Genomic DNA, 24,670 nt, shown 5'->3' with positions numbered 1-24,670 from the left:
CCCACACAGCTGTTATTTTGACCAATTAGCCAACTCTCTCTCCAACAGGTTAAGTTTGCCAATTAGCACCAACGTTTGAGCAATTTTATACTATGAACTCACATCTGCTTAACCCTCTCTTTGCCAGCTTCTCGCTACCCTGCTCTCACTCCCCCACCGCTCCATCTTCAAACAATACATTTATTTGCATCAACATATCTAGGGAATCATTTCACATGAAATACAACATCGATAAAACATTATCCACACACCTTTCAGATCATCCTCTTTCTGTTCTATATTTTCCTCTAAAGCAGGTAAATGTGGATAGTTAAAGTCTTCTTTAAATGTTTCTGCATGCTTCCCATTCAGAAATATATCAATCTGCAAAAAGAGAATGTTATCAGTGATAACAATATGCTATATTAGATGGTGTTTACATAACACACTTAAGAGACTTCAAGTCTGATTATGTGACACATACTCCCAAGCACTGTCCATAACAAGTACAAGTCAAGACACTGCAGACTGGCAGCCACCATTTATCATTAAAAAAATATATATATATTAAAAAAATATATAGAGTGTCCAATCATTTTTTTTCCAATTGAGGGCAATTTAGCATGGCCAATCCACCTACCCTGCACATCGTTGGGTTGTGGGGGTAAAACCCACTCAGACACGGGGAGAGTGTGCAAACTCCACACAGTGACCCAGGGCCGGGGTCGATCCTGGGTCCTCAGTGCCGTAGGCAGCAGGGCTGTACCATTTATCATACTTACTTTGCAATACTTTTATTTAATGCACACTGAAGTGTTGCTATGGCATAGAGGACAGCTGTGGTATGACAATCTTCTGCCTCATTCAGGCTGAGAAACAGTTATGGGTTCAAACTGAGAGGCTTGGAAATGTTATAGTCTCTTCAAACATTACTTTTACTAATTGATTCAATGATGAAAAATGTGAGGTGATATATTTTGGTTGGAAGAATGTATACTGAATGGTACTATTTCAAAAGGGGTGCAAGAAAAGAGTCTGGTGGATGGGACAGCATGGTGGCACAGTGGTTAGCACTCACAGTGCCAGGGACCCGGGATCGAGTCCGGCATCGGGTGACAGTCTGTGTGGAGTTTGCACATGTTGGGTGGGAATTACCGATCACCCCGCCGCGTGTTGTTCGGTGGCGGATGCAGCCCACCAGCGGGATCCACCGACCCCGCCGTTGTCAAAGGGAATTCCCGGTGACAGCACATCTCGTCACCGGGAAACCTGTGCGCCGGTGAGGGAGTGGAATTTTCCGCTGGCGTAAACAGCCCCGTAAATCCTGCCCTGTTTTATGATATTTGTTGAACAAATTTTGAGAGATGCTGCACAGGTTAACAAAGCAATTAGTAAAGCACATGTAATCCTGGACTTTATAAATAGAGCCATAAAAGTACAAAAAACAGGGACTAATGCCAAATCTATAAACCACTAGTTTGGCCCCAATTGGCGTATCGTGTCTGACATGGACATCACACTTCGGTAAGGGCAAGAAGATTTTGGATAGGATACAGCAGAGAGTTAATAATAATAATAATGATCCTTTATTGTCACACGTATGAAGTTACTGTGAAAAGCCCCTAGTCGCCACATTCCGGCGCCTGTCTGAGTAAGCTGGTATGGGAATCGAAACCGCGCAGCCGGCCTTGTTCTGCATCACAAACCAGCTGTCTAGCCCACTGAGCTAAACCAGTTACTGGAATGTTTCCAGAAATGAGGAGTTACACTTACATGGATAGACTGGAGAAGCTGGAATTGTTATCCTTAGAACAGGGAAGGTTTACAGGAGATTTGATGGAGGAGTTTTAAGTAATAAAGGGTTCACACAGAGTAAATAAAGATAAACAAAAGGTTGAGTATCCCTTATTCGAAATGCTCTGAAATCCGCACTTATTTCTGAGCGCTGAAATCATGTTGCTAGTAAATGATAACATGGCGTTCACCGGAGATCCGCTAGCTATGTGACGTCTGTTCCTAGCACTGTGTTCCGTTCCTGTGGCCTGTCAGGAGGAAAGCCGTGGCGACTCCGAGCAGTGTCTGAGGGTCTTTGCAGCTTGGTATTACAAAATTCAAATCATTCTGGAGACACTCTTGGCCCCAAGCATTTTGAATAACGGATACCAAAGGCTGAAAAGTCGACAACTAGAAGGAAGATTTAAGGTGATTGGCAAAAACAAACAGAGGCGACATAATGAGAAGCTTTCCCACCCAGTGGGTGGTTAGGATTTGGAATACACCGCCTGATAGGGGGTGGATACTGCTTCAATAGCAGCTTTCATAGGGGAATTTGATAAATAATTGAAGGAGGGAAAACCGCACAGATGTATGGAAAGAATGGGGGAGTGTGATTAACAGGATTACTCTTCAAAAAGAGCCCGTGCTGGCACAGTGGTTTGAATGGCCTCTAACTGTGCTATACTGTTCTCTGATTATCAGGCATCATTATTCATTAGAAGCTCCCTAATTAATTTTCCTAGTATCTGTCATTGTTTGTCATTATAACTCTTGAACAACTCGTTATATAATTCCAATTTAGTTAAGGAAGTACTTCTCTTAACACAATAAGTGTAACTGATGATTGAAAATGATTTGCCTCACTTAAGTAACCAAAAATACGACATGTTTTTCTCTCATACAAACTCGCACCAATTCCTTCATAGAATTAAGTTACTTTAATACCAAACAGGATACGTTTAATACGTTTAACTTGGAAAAAATATAGACAGTAATGTCACATCTTCCATGTAATTTGTCGTAAAACACATTTAGGAGCAGTACAGAAAGGAGACCCAAAGCAATGTTGTAAAAGCAAAGCACAATTTCTTTTTTTTTTTAATTTAGATTACCCAATTATTTTTTCCAATTAAAGGGCAATTTAGCGTGGCCAATCCACCTACTCTGCACATTTTTGGGTTGTGGGGGCAAAACCCATGCAGACACGGGGAGAATGTGCAAACTCCACACGGACAGTGACCCAGAGCCGGGATCGAACCTGGGACCTCAGCGCCGTGAGGCGGTTGTGCTAACCACTAGGCCACCGTGCTGCCCTCAAAGCACAATTTCTTATCTGGTGATGCCAACCTACACCAGACCACATGCGCCTCAGTATATGATGGGTTTATCCTAATTTCCAAGAGACTGCAAACTCAGACCGCTTAAGCATTTTAGAATATCGATCTGTAACAGGGGACATCTCAGTATCAACCTATCTGCCTAATATTACGCAGGGTTGAACTATTGTTTGACCTCTAATATACTAATTTTCTATTTCAATTTGGCCTCCCATTTTGAAAGTGAGCACGGTGAGAATGCTAGATGCTACATTTTCCTGCGGTTTCTAATATAAGCAAAAACATTGGTATGCATTTAAAATGAGTATCTGCTCACCTGACAACTAACAGACAAAATCCACAGATTTGGTTCAGTGGGGTTAGTGAGGTGGGAGTTTAGCTTGAGGATAATGCCACTTAAAGAATGCGGATTCAATTCGCAAAACATGCATCATTCTTTTTTTATTGGTTTTGCATTTATTTATAACAACAGTGCTAGGAACATCACACAAACATCCCGAGGAATCTAGGGGAATACAAAATAAAATTAGGGCAGCACGGTAGCATTGTGGATAGCACAATCGCTTCACAGCTCCAGGGTCCCAGGTTCGATTCCGGCTTGGGTCACTGTCTGTGCGGAGTCTGCACATCCTCCCCGTGTGTGCGTGGGTTTCCTCCGGGTGCTCCGGTTTCCTCCCACAGTCCAAAGATGTGCAGGTTAGGTGGATTGGCCATGATAAATTGCTCTTAGTGTCCAAAAATTGCCCTTAGTGTTGGGTGGGGTTACTGAGTTATGGGGATAGGGTGGAGGTGTTGACCTTGGGTAGGGTGCTCTTTCCAAGAGCCGGTGCAGACTCGATGGGCCGAATGGCCTCCTTCTGCACTGTAAATTCTATGCAAAAATAAACAAACTAAACAGGCATGCATACAAAGGTAACATATATATAGATATGGGGCACCTAACTTTGGGTTCCCAGTGATCGGTTACCACAACTGCACTGTATTAATTATGTACATGTTGCTTCCTGGTATTAAAACACACCAGGGGCGTGTTTGGTACCACTCAGGCGTGCCTTGGTGTTGATGTGGTCATGCCCATGTGCTTCTTCGCCGTTGGCCCTCTGTCCAGTTTATCATGTATTCTGGTTGTGTCTCTCCCCCCTCCCCTTTTTCTGTCAGCCCCTACCACCCCTTCTCCCATCCTTCCCTACCCCTCTCTTCTCTTCTTCCATTATCCATTTCGGCCCTCCCTTCCTTATTGGTTGCTGGTCACAAATAGGTCTTTGAACAAACTGGTGAATTGCTTCCATGTGTTGTGGAAGCCTTCCTCCGGTCCTTGAATGGTGAATTTTACTTTTTCCCAATTTAAGGAATTCTGCTAGAAGCCAGCCCGTGGTCTTGGGTGGCGCTGTTAAGTAATGGGTTAAGAGACATTGCAATTAGTTGTCTCATTTATGTTAAGTGTTCAATGATTGTCTCATTTATGTTAAGTGTTCAATGATTGACACTGATATGTAAAGGGGCTTCAGGTGGCCTCTGGATCTGGTGATCTGTAGAGAGTTCTGTGCAGTGAGTTTGAATCATTAAAGGTGTGTTGGTGAAAAAGGAGCTGAACTCTTGCCTCTTCATACCACAGCATCTAATACATCTAACAATTGGTAGCAGAGGATGGTTGCTGTGTAAATGTGAAGGCTTGAAAGATACAATTTTTCCAGATCAAACCAAGGAGTGAAAAAAAAGGGAAACATGGCTGAACCCAGGATGAAGATGGCTGGTTATGATTGTCCTCCCTTATTTTCTGAAAGGGAATCATACGACCAATGGAGAAGTGCAGTAGTTATGTGGACTAAGGTGACTGCTTTAGGAAAGAGAAAACAAGGTATGGCATTGGCTCTTTCTTTACCATATGGCAGTAAAATCCGAAAAAAAGTGCTTTCTGAGCTGGAGTTGGAAGAATTAGACTCAGAAGAAGGTCTGGCGACTTTATTACATTACATGGACAAGATTTATAAGAAAGATGACTTGTTAAGTGCATATGAAGCATGGTCGGATTTTGATAAGTTTCGGAAAATGGAGGATTTATCTATGGAAGACTATATAATGGAATTTGGCAGACTATATAAAAGGCTGCAGAAACACAGGCTGGAATTTCCACAGCCTGTGGATTTAAATTACTTGGCTGTGCTAGAGTGAGCAACATGGATAGGCTCCTGGTTTTGACAGGAGTTCAGTTTACGAATAACGATACTTTATTCGAACAGATGACAACAGCTTTAAAAACATTTCTGGGGAAACATTCGATTCCAATGGCTCTGATAACCCAAATAGGTCAGCCTGCTATAAGGCAGAATATGGAAGATACACTACTAACAGGATGGCCAAATCATATGGCTACGAACAGGCCTCAAGACTATAAAAGGAGACCGAGACAAAGAAATTATGAAGACAGAAACCCAGTTAGAACCTACAATAGGAGGATAAACCCCAGAAATGCACGGGGCATGATAAATCGATGTTTTCGATGTGACTCTCAATACCATTATGCTTTCAACTGTCCAACTTGTTATGATAGAGTATTTGAAGCGACACATGACATGGAAGAGTCAGAAGAGGAAAAAGATAGTGACTAGAAAGAAGGCATTGTCCTATTAACAAGCTGTTTTACGCCAGTAATGAGGGTGTTGGTTACCGAATCCTTTAACTGTGCTGTATTGGACAGTGGCTGCACATCTACTGTGTGTGGGATTGACTGGTTAAAATGTTATCTGGACTTCTTGGATGCTGAAAATCGTAACAAGGTTAAGGAATTTAAAAGTTACACAAGTTTCAGGTTTGGGGATGATAATACTCTGAAGTCACTGAAAAGAGTGGTGATCCCTTGCAATATTGCTGGAGTGAACCATTTCATTAGCACGGATGTTGTATCAAGTGAGATACCTTTGCTTCTGAGCAGACCGTCGATGAAGAAAGCACACATGAAGCTGGATATGGAACAGGATAAGGCAACAGTTTTTGGAAAGACGGTGGACTTACAATTTACACAGTCGGGACACTATTGTATTCCATTACTGATAAATAATATTTCAAGTAAAGTGGTTAAGGATGTGTTAATGGCAGTTGATAATGGGACTTTAGCTGATAAAAAGCTTGTTGTAGTAAAACTGCATAGGCAATTTGCACATCCGTCTCCTTGGAGGCTGAAAAATGTATTAAAGGATGCAGGGGTAAGGGATGACGACTATACTAAACTGATAGAACAGGTTAGTGATCGCTGTGAAGTTTGCAGGAAGTAAAGAAGGACACCAGTGCGACCGATAGTAATTTTAGGGATTTTAATGACATTGTGGCCATGGACCTTAAGATTTGGGATAAAGCAAATAATATATTTATTTTGCATTTTGTAGATTTAGCAACCAGATTTAGTCAGTCAACGATTGTACGAAGTAAAGAAAAGAGAGTAATTCTGGAAAAATGGATCGGGACAGGAATGGGTCCACCAGCAAAACTCTTTACGGACAATGGGGGAGAATTTGCTAATGAGGAGTTTAGGGATATGTGTGAAAACATGAATATCAGAGTTATGAACACGGCTGTAGAAAGTCCATTCAGTAATGGTGTCTGCGAAAGAAATCATGCTGTTATCGATGACATGCTTCGGATAATTTTGGGAGATCGACCAAACTGCACGCTAAATTCAGCTTTAGCATGGGCGGTACATGCAAATAATTAATTGCAGATGGTTGGGGGCTATAGTCCTTATCAATTAGTGTTTGGTAGAAATCCTGAAATTCCCTCTATTTTGGATGACCAGCCTCCAGCTTGGGAAGGGACTACAATTAGCTCAGGTGTTGCTGAACATTTAAACGCGTTACATAGCAGTAGAAAAGCTTTTTTGGAAGCAGAAGTCTCTGAAAGAATTCGCAGAGCTTTAAGACATAATGTACGGCCATCAGATGCCATTTTTCAGCAAGGAGACATGGTATACTATAAGAGAGACAATTCTAATGAATGGAAAGGCCCAGGGAAGATCATAGGCATAGATGGCAAAACATTTATTTTGCAACATGGTAATCAAACTGTTAGGGTACATTCATCAAGGATAATGGGTACCGATTACAAATTTAGACGGACATGACGAGGAACCAGAGTCATCTGGTACACATGTGTTACAGAACTATGAGGACCAGTTAACTGATATAGACAGGGTTTCTGTAGAGGAACACAACACTTCTGATAAATTAGATCAGGCCATTTTTCCGAAAGGGCAACTGCCAAAGGTTGGTACAAAAGTGACATACTTGCCTGAAGGGTCTAGTCAATGGAAGGATGCAACTGTTATCAGTAGAGCAGGGAAGGCCACCAGAAAGTATAAACATTGGTTGAATGTACAGCATTCAGGGGAGGAAGTTAAGACAATGGATTGGGAAAATGAAGTTCAAAAATGGAGGGCACAGAAACGCAGTGCCAGTTCAGATAGTACATCGGATAGTGAACAGGTTCGCAGGAAAAGGTCGAGAACTATTGAAAGGACATCCCGCTACAGAAGAGAAAGATCAGGCAGTAGCAGTACAGAACGGGATACCAGGCAGGAGAGGGGACGTAGTTTATCAAGATCTCGGAACAGGAGTAAGAATACGAATACTAATAGAAGTAGAAGCCCACATGCACCTGAAGTTTTGGTAGCTTCAAATATATTAGATGAAAAAGTTATCAAAGATGCTAAACAGCAAGAATTGCATAGTTGGAGTGAATTTGGGGTATACACGGAAGTACCGGATAGGGGACAAAAAGCTCTATCCCACAGATGGATTTGTACAGAAAAGGTTCTTCCAGATGGAACTTATAAGGCAAAGGCCAGGCTTGTGGCAAGGGGATCTGAAGAAAACTTAGACGATCAGGACTTAAGGGTAGATTCACCTACAGCAGGAAAGGTTATTTTAAAGATCTTCTTGGCTCTATTAGCCACAAAGGTATGGGAATGCAAATCTATAGATATAAAAGCTGCCTTTTTGCAGGGACATCAGCTCCAGAGAGACATTTTTCTCTGTCCTCCTAAAGAAGCAGCTAACACAGAAGGGGTATTCTGGAAGTTGAACAAATGTGTATATCGATTAAATGATGCATCAAGAGTGTGGTACTTTTCGGTAAGGTCAGTCTTGTTAAAGTTAGGCTGTTGCCAGTTGAAAGCAGATCCTGCAATGTTTTACTGGCACTATAAAGGAAATCTTGCTGGCATCTTTATGATGCATGTCAATGATTTTTTGTGGGGTGGGACTAGTGATTTTGAAGCTATTGTAATCTCTGGTTTGAGGAAAGAATTCGGGGTTGGAAGTCAGGCTTCCGGTGCATTTAAATATATTGGACTGGAAATCGGACAGACTAAGTTAGGGGCAACTTTACGTCAGCAATCTTATTTGGAAAGCATCAGCCCAATAGCAATTAGTCGTGGCCGGGTTTCACAAAAAGACGCAATGGTTTCGAAGATAGAAAAAGAGCAACTGCAAAGTTTAATTGGGCAACTGAACTGGTTAGGTAGACAGACCAGACCGGACGTGAGTTTTGATGTCTTAGAGTTGAGTACAAAAATGAATGATCCCAAGGTGGAAGACATAATAAGAGCGAATAAAGTGTTGGCCAAACTAAAAATGCAGGAGTGTGTTTTGAAGTTCCCGGTTTTAGGTGATCTTAGGCATTTGAAACTCATAGTTTATAGTGATGCGTCCTATGCAAATTTGTGATGGAGTTTCAAGCGCAGGAGGTTTTATAATTTTCCTTTCGGGGAACAATGGTAAATGTTGCCCTCTTGTGTGGGAAACAAAGAAAATAAGGAGAGTGGTCAAAAGCACTTTAGCTGCTGAGACGTTAAGCTAAGTGAAAGCGGTGGATATAGCCTTTTATATAAGTCAGATATTGACAGAAATTTGGGGTTTAGGGGATTTGGGTAATATACCTATTGACTGTCACATTGACAATAAATCCCTGTGGGGAAAATGTGTACTCTACAAAAAGTGTCAATGAAAAGAGGTTACGGATAGACATCGCAATTTTGAAGCAGATGTTGGACAGAGGGGAAATAACAAAAATTAAATGGGTTGACAGTAGCTATCAACTGTCAGACTATTTTATGAAAAGAGGGGCTAGTTCACAGAAACTTTTAGATATTGTGAATGAAGGGTGCCTGTTTCTGTGAATGTTTTTTGTTCTTCAAAAAAAGGGGGGAATCAGGTGTGTGTTTTAGTTTCTTGAAATTTTGTTTTCACCTAATTGTTTTTTTTTCTCCAAGGAAGGGGAGACTGTTAAGTAATGGGTTAAGAGACATTGCAATTAGTTGTCTCATTTATGTTAAGTGTTCAATGATTGTCTCATTTATGTTAAGTGTTCAATGATTGACACTTCAGGGGCTTCAAGTGGCCTCTGGATCTGTAGAGAGTTCTGTGCAGAGTGAGTTTGAACCATTAAAGGTGTGTTGGTGAAAAAGGAGCTGAACTCTTGCCTCTTCATACCACAGCATCTAATACATCTAACAGGCACTGCTGATCGCCAGCCCAGCAGGAGTCTTCGGCGAACGATCAGGGAGGCAAAAGCTTGGGCGTCTATCCCCCTCTCCTGTAAAGAGCTCTGGCTATTCCGATACCCCGAAGACCGCCACAAGTGGCATGTCACCATCCTCACCCCCACAACCTTGGATATAGCCTCGAAAAAGGAGTCCAGTACCCGACAAGTCTGTGAAAGGACCAGAACATGTGGGTGTAGTTGGCTGGGCCTCCCTGGCACCGTTCACTTTTATCCTCCACCTCCGGGGAGAACCCCTTCATGTGTGTTCTGGTCAAGCGTGCCCTGTGCACTACCTTTAGCTCTGTTAAGCTCAGTCCTTCACCTGCGCTATCTCCCTCGTGGTTGTCTGTTTTCTCAGGTGGTGAGCTCACAGGTGGCTGGCCTCGTCTCCGTATTCATAAAAGGTCCCCCATGTCTGGCGGAGTTGGCTCACTGCTTTCTCAGTAGAGAGCAGGTCAAATTCCAAGTGTAGCTTTTTCCTCTCTGCCAGCAGCTCCACGGTCAGGGCCGTGAGTATTATTGATCAGCCCTATGGAGTCGATCAGATCTCTCTTTCCTGTCCCTGAGTGTCCTGTACGCTATTATTTACCCCTTAATCACCACCTTCACTGCCTCCCAGAATGTGGAGGATGAGACCGACCATTCTGCTTGCAGGATCCATAGCCGTCAATGGCTTGTGACAATCTTTCACAGAATAACTTATTGGCGAAGAGGGCTGTGACCAGCCTCCATGGGCGCGCTGGGCCCGGTTCATCTCCAATCTCACATCCACGAAGTGTAGACCGTGGTCCAAGATGACTATTGCAGAATATTCCACCTCTACTACCCCAGGAATACCAGCTTACCAAGTACAAAGAAGTCAATGCAGGGTATACTTTGTGAAGTTGGGAGAAGAAGGAGAACTCCTTCTCCCTTGGATGGTTGAACCCCACGGATCCATCCAACCTCCCCCCCCCCCCCCCCCATCTGCTCCATAAAGGTGTTCAGTTCCCTTGCCATGGCCAACTGTTTCCCTGATTTGGGGCTGGATTTGTCTGTCCTGGGTCCTGTACACCGTTGGAGTCTCCCCCCCCCCCATGATGACTTGGTGGGAGTCTAGGTTGGGAATTCTGACATGGTTTTTTTAATGAAGTCTGCGTCGTCCAGTTAGAGTATATATATTCACTAGTAGCACTGGTGCCCCTTCCAGGACACTGCTGAACTTACTGTCTGCCCCCCCCCTTTGATCTGTCACCATATTCGTTGCTGTAAAGGTCGTCCTTTTGCTGAACAGTTGTCGTCTTTATTCCAGTCGTCCCCATGTGCGACCTGTTGTAACAAGCATTCTACCCTGCCCCACCTCACCGGACCTCTTTACCCTTGCTGGTTCCTCTTCTCTCCCCCCATACACCTGCTACCTCCACCCCCAACGCCACAAAACATTACAATTAATAATTCTTAGATATCCACTACTACTGTCTTCCCGGCCCGTTTTTCTGGGTGGACTCATTTGCGTCCTCCGGTGTGTTAAACTATTGTTCTTTGTTGCCATAGGTTACCCAGAGTCTCACCATGTATAGCATTGCTAACTGCGCCTTACCTTTGAATAAAACCACCTACACAGAACGATGCTTGGACAGGTCAGCCCCAATGTCTTGGTAGATGCATATTGTATTTTTTAAAAATAAATTTAGAGTACCCAATTTTTTTGTTCCAATTAAGGGACAACTCAGTGTGGCCAATCCACCTATCCTGCACATCTTTGGGTAGTAGGGGTGAAACCCACGCAGACACCGGGAGAATGTGAAAACTCCACACAGCAGTGACTTGGGGCCGGGATCGAACCCGTGTCCTCGGTGCCGTGAACCAGCAGTGCTAACCACTGTGCCACCGTGCTGCCCAGATGCGGATTGTATGTCCTTCCCATCTACATGACCGTGTGTCCCTTGCCCTCTTCAGCACCTTCTCTTTGTCTTGGAACTTATGGAACTTCACTATGATCGTTGGCGGTGGTTCTCCTGCATTGGATTTTTGCCGGAGCGAACTGTGTGCCCTGTCTACCTCTGGGGGTTTGGCGAAGTCTTCCCCTCTGTCCCCCTGCTGTCCAAGAATCTGCACCATGCACTCCGTCGGGTTCCTGCCCTCTGTGCCCTCAGGTAGCCCGACAGTTCTTAGGTTCTGGTAGCGAGATCTGTTCTCCTGATCGTCCACCTTCCTCTTGAACGCTTTCTGGGTAGTTACCAACCTTGCCGCTTCTGCCTTGAGCGAGATGATCTGATCGCTCTGGTCAGTGGCTGCTTTCTCCAGGTCCCGCACTGTCGCCTCCTGGGTATCTAGCCTCCACTCTGTTCTTTCCAGCATTTCTTTGAAGGGAGCCAAACCAATTTTTGTGGCCGACCTCATGGCTGACATGTGTCCTCCTTAATGGAGTCCCTGCGTTTTTGGAGATCAATTGAAAGAAGCTCCATCCACTGCTTTTTCGGCGGGTGGGCCAGAGTTCATGTTGGTGATCCCGCTTGGTCCGTCATGCTCTGCTTTGCTCTGTGTGTCTATTGACTCGGAGGTCTGGATCTTCCTCTCCTGACTATACTACACTCTTGCTATTTTTCCTGCCCTGCGGCTAGTTTGAAGGCATTTTATCGGATGGTTGTTAGTTTAGGTGAGGGTATTTTGTTATTTTGGTGTCCGATTTATGGGTTAAAATAGCCTAAATCGAAGTTCCCAAGGGCAAGCCACCTTGCGTGCGACTGCTCAGCACATCGCCACCACCGGAGGTCAGCATGCATTATTCTTGATCTACGAGTAGATTCTCACCTTGTGACTGGAAAGACAAGGCACCAAATTATGCAGATTTTTGAAGTGCCCGAACCATGTGACATGTATGAGACCAAACAAAACGAAAAAACTTAAACCAACCAAGTACTTTGATTTTCCAAAAAATTAACTTGCATAAGTCTTGTACAGTTCAAATAACGTGATTCAACTTTTGGGCAAAAGACACAAGTCCTGTGTTGAGAACAAATGAAGTGACCCTTCTGCATGGGAGTCTGGTACGAGCAAGATGAAGAGTACCAATTGACCTAAAAGGGGTTTATATTGGAGCAATCCTGCAGTTATGCTCAGTCAACAATTAAATATTTACTGGCAAATATATAGTTAGTTACAGCTGGTGCAAATAGTTTCCAAATTTGCAGCCATTTTACATAGTTTTTGTTTTTCTGCTCAACGCGTTTGCATATCACCACACGCAAAATCTGCCATAAACCAGCACAACTGGGCAACATTTTACACTATAGTTTAAAAAAAAAATCTTGATATATTTAGTAGTGGTAGTCTGAGCAGCACACTCAAAAATTGATTCCTCACAAAGAATAAGCAGTTTCAATGCACCGCTTAACCCAATTCTAAATGATTGAAAATGCCTTTAAAAAAAATATACAGAACCGATTATAAAAAAATATTTACCAGTTTTATTGGAGCATGGTAGTCAGTTTAATAAATTTAAAAAGTACATGTTCAAAAGTTCCAATAATCTCCTTGTATCCAAAAACATCAGCTTATTTTATGAAGCCTCTTCAAAGGCCTGCAAATGTGTGTAATTCGCAGAAGGTAGCCATGGCAGCGAATTCAATCCTGAGGACATGACTAGTTTTGTGTACTTCTTTCGCAATGTTTTCTAAACTAGCACAAAAAGATTGCAGAGCCAAGAGTTAAGCTAAATGCAATTTGTGCTTCAAAGTTAGTCCTTAATCAGTTGCACCAATTTTGGGCAAATTATGCAAAATAACAAGCACAGTCAAGTGGAAACACCAGGCCAAGAGATCGATGCTTAAACCCACAATCATCTGACGTGGAGCTAAACATCCTTGTTGCTTAAATAATCTACAATTGTACGTGAAATCAGAATTTACAGAAAAAGGATCCCAAATTAAACACATAATTCAGATGCCGTCAATTTGGAAGCTCGATTTAATTGTTTGGTGTAGACTGAATGTGCTTTTCTGTGGAGCCTTTCCTTTGGTTTGGTATTTTAAAATGTTTAACGCGTTTACTCTACCGTAACATTCTGTTTCGGATGTAAAAAGAAGAATGGCTTCAGAACAGGGGACCTATGAATAAATAAAGAGAACGTTTAGGCTTGGTCGACACCAAATTATGAAAGTACAATTTAAAGAAGGTTTAATTTCTTTAAACTTACAGAACAGTGCAGCATCAATATTTCAAATTAAAATAGCAAAACCCGAAAAATAATAAAATCACCGTCCCCGCCCTCATCTCAACCCTGGTTCCATCTGTGCCCACTCCTGGGAAAATATTATCCCCAATTAATTTAAAACTGCCCTATCAAAATTCCAATAATCCAGCCTTTGGTCCTTTATTCAGCACAACATTTCTGCAGCTATTGATTTTATCAACTGTACCCGGCCTCCACCTTTGAGGCTGCAGCCCCCAATAAAACCATTACTCTGGCGGTTCCTCCTGGTATAATCCTCCTCTCCTCTCTCTTCCCTTCCTCCTGGTATGATCCTCATCTCTTCTCCCTTAACACTGCAGATACAGACTTAACGGAAATAGCACGCAGCTGATTTAGCCAGACTAGTAGAGAGAGAGAGAGACCCTTTCAGGACACTTCTGCTCAACCTAGCAGCATTTGGCAAGCCTGCTGTTCAACTTAAAATCCTTCTGTCTTGTCAGATTCACATCCTATGGCAAACTGCAAAACTACAGATGGACCTGACTCCTCCCATTAAATACATCATCTGTATCCCACTAAGTTCCATCACCTGCTTAGCTCGGACTATAGACCATTTCCCCCATAAATCATCTACTCTCCAGGGAATCTCCAACAATCATAACAAATGTTCCATGAGCCCTTATTGTGTTAACACATAAATGGTTAGAATCAATCATGACCTCCTGGACCATTTCAAACAGAGTTAAGTGCTGTCAATTTCCAGCTGATCACTTCAAAATCACTCAACCGTGAAGGGAGGTGATTGGAAAGCACTCAATTCTGTTTGAAGTGGTCCAGGAGCTGTCAATCAAAGCTTGATGCTTATAAACATTGTGGTTAGAGCACTTCAGAGGTTTATTTTTGGAAAATGTTTTTATTAGAGTTTTAACATTGTATATAAAATTACAAAAAATACAAACAATACCCCTTAACCAAACGCAACCCCCACAAACGACCCTTCAATCCAAGAAACAAAAGCCCCCCTTACTCACTCATCCTCCCCCTAGTGTGCCCTCCGCCATCACCTCCAACAGCAACTAACTCTCTGAAATACAATATAAACAGCCGTCATCTCCGTTAGAACCCTTCAATCAACCCCCTCAAGGTGTATTTGACCTTCTTGAGGTGTAAAAACTCAATTCAATCATTGCCAGCCTCCAGTCCAACAGGGTCCCCCTTTGCGCCACCACTGAGACGAAGGCAATGACATCAGCCACTGCCCCCATCCGCAGCTCCAGAACACATGAAACCCCAAAGATAGCCACCAAATTACAGGGCTCTAGCTCAGTATTTAGAATCGCCAACATGCTGCTAAAAAAGGACCTCCAAAAACCCACCAGTTTGCACTAGAACCAGAACATGTGTATGTGGTATGCAGGCCTCTCGAACAGCGCTCACACCTATCCTCCACCCCCCAAAAAAACGACTTATTCTAGCCTTAGTGAGGTGCGCTCGAAACATTACCTTTAGCTGGATCAGGCTCAGTCTCACACAGGACCATGTGGCATTCACCCTCTGCCGTGCCTTACTCCATACCTCTTCCTCCAGCATTGGCCCCAATTCCTCCACCCATTTAGCCTTTACCCCTACAACCAAACTAAACTCTTCCCTTATGGTCAGTTCATACATGCCGACGACGTACCCCGAACAGGAGAGGATCCTCTCCAATAAGGATAATGGAGGCACCGCCGGGAAATCCGAGGACAACCTCTCAAAATAGCTCCGAACTTGTAGGTACCTAAACATGTCCGAGCCTGCCAGCTCAAATTTCTCCTTCAGCTCCTCCAGGCTGGCAAACCGCCCTTCCAGGAATAAACTATTCACTTTCTCCAGCCCTTTCTCTTTCCATGCACCAAATGTGGCATTCAGCCTTGCTGGCTCCACCACTCTCTGAGAAGTTGCACAGAACCATCACCTTTTGAGAAAAAAATTCTCCTCATTTCCTTCTTAAATAGGAGACCCCCTTATTTTTACATAATTCTCTAGTTCGAGTCTCTCCCAAAAGAGAAAACATTCTTTTATCATCCGCCCTATCAATCCCCTCAGGATTTTATATGTTTCAATAACATCACCTCTAAATCTTCTAAACTCCAATGGATATAAGCCTAACCTTTCCTCATAAGATAAGGCCCTTATTCTTGGAATCCCCGATTAAGGGGCAATTTAGCGTGGCCAATCCACCTAACCTGCACATCTTTGGGTTGTGGGGGTGAAACCCACGCAGACACGGGGAGAATGTGCAAACTCCACACGGACAGTGACCCAGGGCCGGGATTCGAACCCAGGTCCTCAGCGCCGTAGCCCCAGTGCTAACCACTGTGCCATGTGCTGCCCGTTCTGGAATTCATCTTATAATTTCAAAGAAGGGCAATTGAGTGGAGTTTAAAAGTTTAAGACAAGTACAAGTACCATTCACAGATATTTGTGATCTGATGAAAATGTTTACTGTTACACAGCCAAAATGTTTCCTCTTTAATAATACTTCTTCAAAAATCCAATATGCCTTTAAATGGTAGCTGCATAATTATATTCACATATTTGCCAAACAGGCATACTTACACCTTGGGTCTTCCTCCAACAATTCCAGTGAGACCTGGCGCTGTACAAAACAAAATAAAATATTTGTATATAATTGGAATTTCTAACAGCCACACAAAGTCTTTTCAGGTTCAGCTTGGATAGGACTGAGTTTGGATTGTTTGAGGGAGGTGGGGAGGGTGAGGAGGAGGGACAGAGGGGAATCCATCCAGTGACCTCAGCTTGAAAATGGCAATGAAAAATTGTCTTGGTTCACACGATAGAATTGCCACTTGAGAAAGGTCACAGCTGTCTTACAATCACAAAGGGGAAGGAACACGAATTATTGAAAATACCAAGTTAAGTGACTAAAATAAAATCCAATGCTAATGGAATGATCCTCCACTTTAACAAAATATAAGTAAAGGAATAGAAACGTCACATTGACGGCACTGAAATTTCCTAACATTGGTTAGCTCCAAATTGATATCGATGGAAGGGGAGGATCTTGAACAACAAAATGTGCTGCCAGGGCATCATGTGAATTATGCCATTTGTGTACCTCTCCAGACAGTGAGGAGAATTCTCTGGGACAAAAAAAACCCGCCACAAACCATCTGCTGTGTTTTTTTTGTGTGTTTTCTTTTACTTTCATGAATGAAATCATTGAATTCAAAATGACCCACATAAATGCACATTCAACTGTACAAACATAAAGCTGGATTCCAGCTCAATATGTAAACCATTGATGTCAGAAAGCATGCAACGGCCTCAAGTTGTGATTCCTATTAGATCCTGCTGATGCTGCAAAGGGAGTTCGAAGAGTTAGGTGCTGAACTAAAAGATAGACCTCGGGGGTAGGGCGACACGGTGGCACTGCTGCCTCACAGCGCCAGGGACCCTGGTTCAATTCCAGCCTTGGGTGACTCTCTGTGTGGAGTTTGCACGTTCTCCCCATGTCTGAGTGGGCTTCCTCTGGGTGCTCCAGTTTCCTCCCACAGCCCAAAGATGTGCAGTCAGGTGGATTGGCCATGATAAAATTGCCCCATCGTGTCCAGGGATCTGCAGGTTAGGTGGGGTTGCAGGGATAGAGTGGGGGAAGGTACCCGAGTAGGGTGCTCTTTCAGAGGGCCAGTGTAGACTCGATGGGCTGAGTGGCCTCCTTCTGCACTGTAGGGGTTCTATGGATAGTAACCTCAGGATTGCTCCCAGTGTCATATGCTCAGCTCTGTTAGGGAGAAGCAGGTGGAAAAATCATCATGGAAAAAAAAAATCATCATGCACCTCATCAAATGGTATCGATGGGAAGATCCAAATTTCTGGAGCATTGGAAGGAGTTTGTATAGGAGAGCTCTAAAATCAGGAAAAGATTTTACTTCAACAAAAACAGGGTCCTTATTGACAGGATAAATAAAGAGGTGGAAGAAGTGGGCACAAGGTGGAACTATAGACAAAGTATAATCAAGAGGAAAAAGCAATCCAATTGGAATGGATTAAGATGATATTGTAGAATTGTGCAGAGGGTGATCAGTGTAAACCAGGGGCGGGATTCTCCCGCAATTGGCGGGGCGGGTCGTACCGGCGCCAAAGAATGGCATGAACCACTCCGGCGCAGGCCGCCCGGAAGGTGTGTTTCCCTCCGCACTTCCGGGGGTTAGGCCGGCGCTGGAGTGGTTGGCGCCTCCGCCGGCTGGCCAGGTTGGTGCATGCGCAGGAGCGCCAGCGTGTTCTGGCGCATGCGAAGGGTTTCTTCTCTGCGCCAGCCATCACGGAGCCTTACACAGGCCGTCGTGGAGGGAAAGAGTGCACCCACGGCACAGGTCCGCCCACAGATCGGTGGGCCCCGATCGCAGGCCAGGCCACCATGGGGGCACCTCCCGGGGATCAGACCCCCCCCCCCCCCCCCCCCCCCCCCCCGAGGATTCCGCAAGCCACCCTCAAAGCCAAGTCCTGCCGGAATGGACCTTGTCTAATCCACGCCGGCAGGACTGGCCGAAAACGGGCGGCCACTTGACCCATCGGGGCCCGGTGAATTGCCCACTGCCAACGGCCCTCGACCACTGCGGCGCGATCCCCGTCCCCGCCCAAAAACCGGCTCCGGAGAATTCGGCAGCCGGCGTCGGAGCGGCGGGGTGGGATTCACGCCACCCCCCCCCCCCAGCGATTCTCTGACCCGGCGGGGGGGCCCGGAGAACCCCACCTCAGGTCTCCACTATTGCTATCATGCACAATCTGAATTGGCCAAGTGTTTGGGTGAGTTGCTATAATCAGTTCTGAGCAGGTTTTCCACATACACAGTGAAGGATTCCTACACCGTGAAGGAATTCTTCACCTCTGTGAAGACCATACTGGATTTGCATATTGACAGCTATGCCACGTCTATGTGTTTGTTCAACATTGCGAGCTTATTCACCAACGTGCTGCTCAAGGAAGTCAGTGTCACCATATCATTGTGATCTCGATGTGCTGCTATTGTCTGAATCTGTTTTCACTGAATTTATGAACTCAGCATCTTGTGCAGACGAGTTCAGTTTTAATGATGCCTATGTAGGTAGTGTTGCCCTGGGATTCCCCTCTAGGCCCAGCTTTCGTCAATATCTCAGGAGGTTTCCATGAGAAACATGTCTTCAATGGAACCATACCTAATCTCGTACCCCTTCTATATATTTCCGACACTTAGGTAATGAGTTTGTTATATTTAAATCTACAGCTGTGTCTGAATTTCCTTAATCTTAATGGTCTTAATCCTGCACTCAAAATCATGTTTAAAAAGCAGTCAAATGAGCTCCCTTTCCTTGCTGTCCTTGTTGAAAAATCTGCCAATGGGTTTTCTCCTACTATTTACTGGAAACCTACTTGCACTCGTCAATATGTGCGTTTGGATTCCTATAGTTCCACGCGCTATAAGACTATCCTTATTGGCAATCTCGTAAATAGGGCCCAAGCCATTTGCTCACTGTGCAAAACTGATACTAAAATAGGGCATGTCAAAGCCATCCTGTGGGATGATGGCTACCATGATCAAATCACTGCTCACTCTATATGGCCACTTCGGGTCCTGAAAAGTGCCAGGTCTACTTCAGATTACCCTAGGGTTCAAAACAATTGAGCAACAGGTGAAGCCAGCCATTTCATGCTGATACTATGCAGTTGCAATACTAGCAATGTTCTCCACTAACAGGATTCTGCCGTCAAGCCAAAACATGTTCTGTCTATCTCACAATTGAGTAATGGGGTATACGAACTTCAGTGCTGATGTGATGTCAGGTATGTAGGCCACATATCCCAATGATTGGCAGATCATACAAAACAACATGTCCCTTTGGCCGTCTGCAACAAGCAAAGTACAAACTGTACCCAACGAGCCAGTGCTTGTAAAACTCAAAACATAGTGTCCAACATTAGACGTGATTCTGCGATTGGACAATCCTTAGTGTTTTAAGAATTACACTGACAACCAATTTAAGATTGTCAGTTAGGCTTGCAATGTCGCTCACTTACACGTGCTAGAAGCTGAGTACAGTCACACTTAGGGCCCCGTCCTTTGCAGGCAGATGGCGTATGCCTTTAATCATTGCGCCTTTTTCAATTAAGTAAAAGCTTGGGGGACAGCCATTCCCTGGTTCATTCTCCAGGGCAATGCCTTGACAAATCAGAATAGACCTTCGAATTGCTTCGAATTTAAACAAAGGCTTGGCAGGTAATCCTTCCCTGGTGGATTCCCCATGGCAACTCCTTTACCAATCCTATTGGTCTATTTGCCAACCAATCAGCACTTTCTTCTCATGCAGCATAAACTGTTGTTCCTTTTACAATTGATATTCTTGCGAATATGTCCTGATGAGTACAAGACAAAAAGATTCAACAGCATGTCTCTTTTCTCACCAATATTCAGGTTCTGTACTACCAAATGACTACTGCTATTATGTAATACGAGCCACCCCACATACAGCAATTGCCTCAAGTTCACTAATTTTAGTGAACCAGGGTGCACCAGGGAGGACATGAGGGACACAGATAAGTTCAACTCGGGTCTGGGGTCCAGTCTCTCAATCTCGGGAGAAGGGGTCGCTAGCAGGTCTCACTTCCCTTCATTTTGGGGTGCTCCTTGCTTTAAGGGGGTCTGCAGGCTGGCATACAAGCATCGCTTCCTGTGTTCACTTTGCTGGGTTTGTGTCCAAATTTCCATTGAGGGAGTGCCTATCCTTAGTGGGTGGGTAGAGGTGATAACCGAGGGTCTGCACTGAGAGGTGGGGTTCCACGATAGGCCAGGTGCAAGGGCTGGGGGACTCTCAGCCAGTCCTGGTGATGGTCAGTGAATTCCCCCATCCAGAGTAAATTCTGTGTCCCTGCTGCCCTCAATCCAAGTGGTGTTAAAGATGGAGGAGTGTTAGTTCTTGAGCTGAGAGAAGGCAGCAGTGGTAATCAGCAGGAGGTTTCCTTCCCCTTGTTTGACTGATAACATGAGACTTTATAGGATCGGTGACAATGTTGAGGACTTCCACGGTCTTACTTTCCCGAATGTATACATCTGTGCCGTCATCTCTGGTGGGTTTGTCCTGCAGATGGCCTGGACACACTCAGGGATGGCGATGGTGGAGTCTGGGACATTGACTGATTTGATGAATATGACTATGTCAGACTGTTCCTTGACGAGTCTGTGGGACAGTTCTCTCAGTTTCAGCACAACTCCCAATTAGGCAGTGAAGAGAGTCAGGGATCAATATCTTTTCACTATAATGGATGTGTCTACTAGGTTTCCAGAGGCCATTCCAGTACATAATATTGCAGCTAAAAGGATTGTGGAGGAGTTACTTAAATGCTTTACTAGATATGAACTACCCACAGAAATGGGTTAGGTGGATTGGCCATGCTAAATTGCCCGTAGTGTCCTAATAAAAGTAAGGTTAAGGGGGGGGGTTGTTGGGTTACGGGTATAGGATGGATACGTGGGTGTGAGTAGGGTGATCATGGCTCGGCACAACATTGAGGGCCGAAGGGCCTGTTCTGTGCTGTACTGTTCTATGTTCTACTGTTCTATGTTCTAAATTCAATCGGATCAAGGATCAAATTTAACTTCAAAGTAATTCAAAGAAGTTATGGATAGCTTAGGAATAAAACAATTTAAATCAACTGCGTAGCATCCAGAATCGTAGGGAGAGTTGGAAAGGTGGCATCAGACATTAAAGACAATGTTGAGGACTATTGTCACGATTATCCAGAGGATTGGGATAAAGGAATTCCATTCGTACTGTTTACAATTAGGGATGTACCGAATGAATCAACCACATTTAGTCCTTTTGAACTAATTTTTGGTCATGAGGTAAGAAGACCACTTAAATTGATTAAGGAAAAATTGGTGAGTGAGAAATTGGAAATTACATTGTTAGATTATGTGTCAAACTTTAGGGAATGATTAAACAGAGCAGGTGAATTGGCTAGACAACATTTAAAAGTTGCACAACATGTGATGAAACAGGTAGCGGGCAAGAAATCCAAAGTTTGTAGTTTTGCCAGTGGAGATAAAGTTTTAGTGTTGTTACCAGTGGTAGGTGAACCTTTAAAAGCTAGGTTTTGTGGACCTTATCAGATTGAAAGGAAATTAAGTGAGGTGAATTATGTGGTAAAAACACCAGATAGAAGGAAGACTCACCGAGTGTGTCATGTGAATATGATGAAAAGGTATTTTGAAAGGGAAGGAGAGAAAAAGGAGGTTTTAATGATTCTAACTCAAAGTGACAAACCAAATCAAGATGACTGTGAATTTGAAATACCTCAAATTAAATTGGAAAATGAGGATGTTCTTAAAAATTGGGATAAATTGTGAGTTACCTTCCAGAGGAAAAACGGACTGACCTGAATTATTGATATCACATGGGCAAGTTTATGGAGATAAATTGGGAAGTACTAAAATGGCTATACATGATATAGATGTGGGAAATGCTGTTCCAATCAAACAACATCCATACAGACTTAACCCTTTTAAATTGGCACAGGTTAACAAAGAGATTGAGAGTATGCTTTAAAATGGCATAATTGAAGTGGGTTGCAGCCAATGGAGCTCACCGATAGTGACGGTACCTAAACCAGATGGTACCCAACGGTTGTGAGTGAACTATAGAAAGGTTAATGCAGTTACAAGAACAGACTCTTATCCTATCCAACGTTTGGAGGATTTCATTGAGAAAATGGGACAATCAGGTTTTATTTCCAAACTGAATTTACTTAAAAGTTACTGGGAGGTACCTTTATCCGAAAGGGCGAAGGAGATTTCAGCTTTTGTGACTCCAGATGGTATATACCAATTCAAAGTTATGCCATTTGGCATGGAAAACGCCCCAGCCACATTTTAATGGTTAACTAACAAAGTTGTTTCAGGATTACCCAATTGTGCGGTATACATCGATGATCTGGTCATTTTCAGCCCGACATGGACAGAAGATTTTAAACATCTGATGGAGTTATTCGATCGACTTCAGGAGGCAGGTTTGGTGGTAAACCTAGCCACAAGTGAATTTGAAAAAGCCCAAGTCACTTTCCTTGGTTATACAATCAGAATGGTCACACGAGATGTGAAACCAACAGTTATTGAGGAGTTTCCGATACTCTCAGGACGAAGGGAAATAATGTGATTTATGGCATGAGTGGATTAGATTGAACATTTGTGCAAAACGTTTTGTATCGTGGTTGCTCCACCGATGGACTTGCTGAAGAAATGTCGAAAATTTAATGGACAGCGGAGTTTCAACAGGCATTTGACTGCCTGAAAGCTGTGATAACCAATGCTCCTGTGTTGGAGAATTACAAGGGACTCTGCGATCAGATTGAACTAAAGTATCTGACTTCAAAGAGAAATGCCGAGGCGTAGAGAAATGGATGGATCGTGCAGGGACCTTCTTGTTCAAAGAGACTGTCAATCAGGAAGGACTTCAGTTGAAGGAAGAAGAACAAAAGTGGACTATATTATTGTACCTGTTTGCGTGTGTTGTTTTTATTTGAAACAAGAAAGTATATTTACTGTGTGCATTTCTTAAAGGATAGTGAAACGGTGAAAAATGAAACCATCTTGAAGTTGATGGTTTACTTTTTTTTCTTGGGGGGAGGTGTCATGTGAGAGTACCTTTAAGAAATGAGGGTTCATAATGGGTGTGTATATAAATATCTGTAGTGAGATTACCTTTAAGAAATGGTTGTTTACTACTGCAGTGATATCAGAGAGTGGGTGGAGCTGGGCGGTCTTGTCAGGTTTTTATTTTCGGTTTTAGGCTATTTGCTGCAGGGTGTGTTTCAGTTTTGTTTTCTGTTATGGAGCTGAAGCTAGACCAAGCAGGTGTACTGCTGTTCTCTCTGCCATCAAAAGACTATTTCTTGATCATTTAGTGAATTCAGAATTCAGAAGAGCTAGTGCTCTTCGGGGGGGTTTAAACTAATTCAGCAGGGGGATGGGAACCTAAATTGTAGTCCCAGTGTACAGGATGTTGAGAGTAGTGAGGTCAGGGATAGGGTTAAAAGTTCGAAAGAGGGCACCGGCAAGCAGGATGCTGGTTTGAAGCGTGTCTACTTCAACGCCAGGAGCATCCGGAATAAGGTGGGTGAGCTTGCAGCATGGGTTGGTACCTGGGATCTCGATGTTGTGGCGATTTCGGAGACATGGGTAGAGGAGGGACAGGAATGGTTGTTGCAGGTTCCAGGATTTAGATGTTTCTGTGAGAACAGAGAAGATGGTAAAAGAGGGGGGGGTGTGGCATTGTTAATCAAGGAAAGTATTACGGCGGTAGAAAGGACGCTTGAGGACTCGTCTACTGAGGCAGTATGGGCCGAGGTTAGGAACAGTAGAGGAGAGGTCACCCTGTTGGGAGTTGTCTATAGACCTCCGAATAGTCCCAGAGATGTAGAGGAAAGGATTGCAAAGATGATTCTTGACAGGAGCGAGAGTAACAGGGTAGTTGTTATGGGGGACTTTAACTTTCCAAATATTGACTGGAAATACTGTAGTTCGAGTACTATAGATGGGTCAGTTTTTGTGCAGTGTGTGCAGGAGGGTTTTCTGACACAGTATGTAGACAGGCCAACAAGGGGCGAGGCCACATTGGATTTGGTACTGGGTAATGAACCCGGCCAGGTGTTAGATTTAGATGTAGGTGAGCACTTTGGTGATAGTGATCACAACTCGGTTATGTTTACTTTAGCAATGGGCAGGGATAGGCAATTATGATGCTATTCGGCAAGATTTAGGAGGTATAGGATGGGGAAGGAAACTGCAGGAGATGGGTACAATCGAAATGTGGAGCTTTTTCAAGGAACAGCTACTGCG

At 43.8% G+C, this 24,670-nt stretch overlaps 1 protein-coding gene across 4 annotated transcripts in view; it reads right to left on the bottom strand.

The window, feature by feature from the left end:
- Nucleotides 1-24,670, bottom strand: part of lratb.1 (lecithin retinol acyltransferase b, tandem duplicate 1) — a 253,628-nt gene that overhangs the window by 52,796 nt on the left and 176,162 nt on the right. For all 4 annotated transcript variants that reach the window (XM_038792045.1, XM_038792044.1, XM_038792046.1 and 1 more), the window contains 3 exons: nt 16,399-16,438; nt 13,663-13,714; nt 252-363 (listed from right to left, as the gene is read on the bottom strand). In XM_038792045.1, coding sequence (XP_038647973.1) covers nt 252-363; nt 13,663-13,714; nt 16,399-16,438 — 204 coding nt within the window. The remainder of the gene's footprint in view (nt 1-251; nt 364-13,662; nt 13,715-16,398; nt 16,439-24,670) is intronic.

The sequence above is a fragment of the Scyliorhinus canicula genome, chromosome 3 (genome assembly GCF_902713615.1).
Source record: "Scyliorhinus canicula chromosome 3, sScyCan1.1, whole genome shotgun sequence".
NCBI classification, from domain to species: Eukaryota; Metazoa; Chordata; class Chondrichthyes; order Carcharhiniformes; family Scyliorhinidae; genus Scyliorhinus; species Scyliorhinus canicula.
Note: the sequence above shows the minus strand (reverse complement) of the source record. Positions and strands in the feature narration are given on the sequence as shown.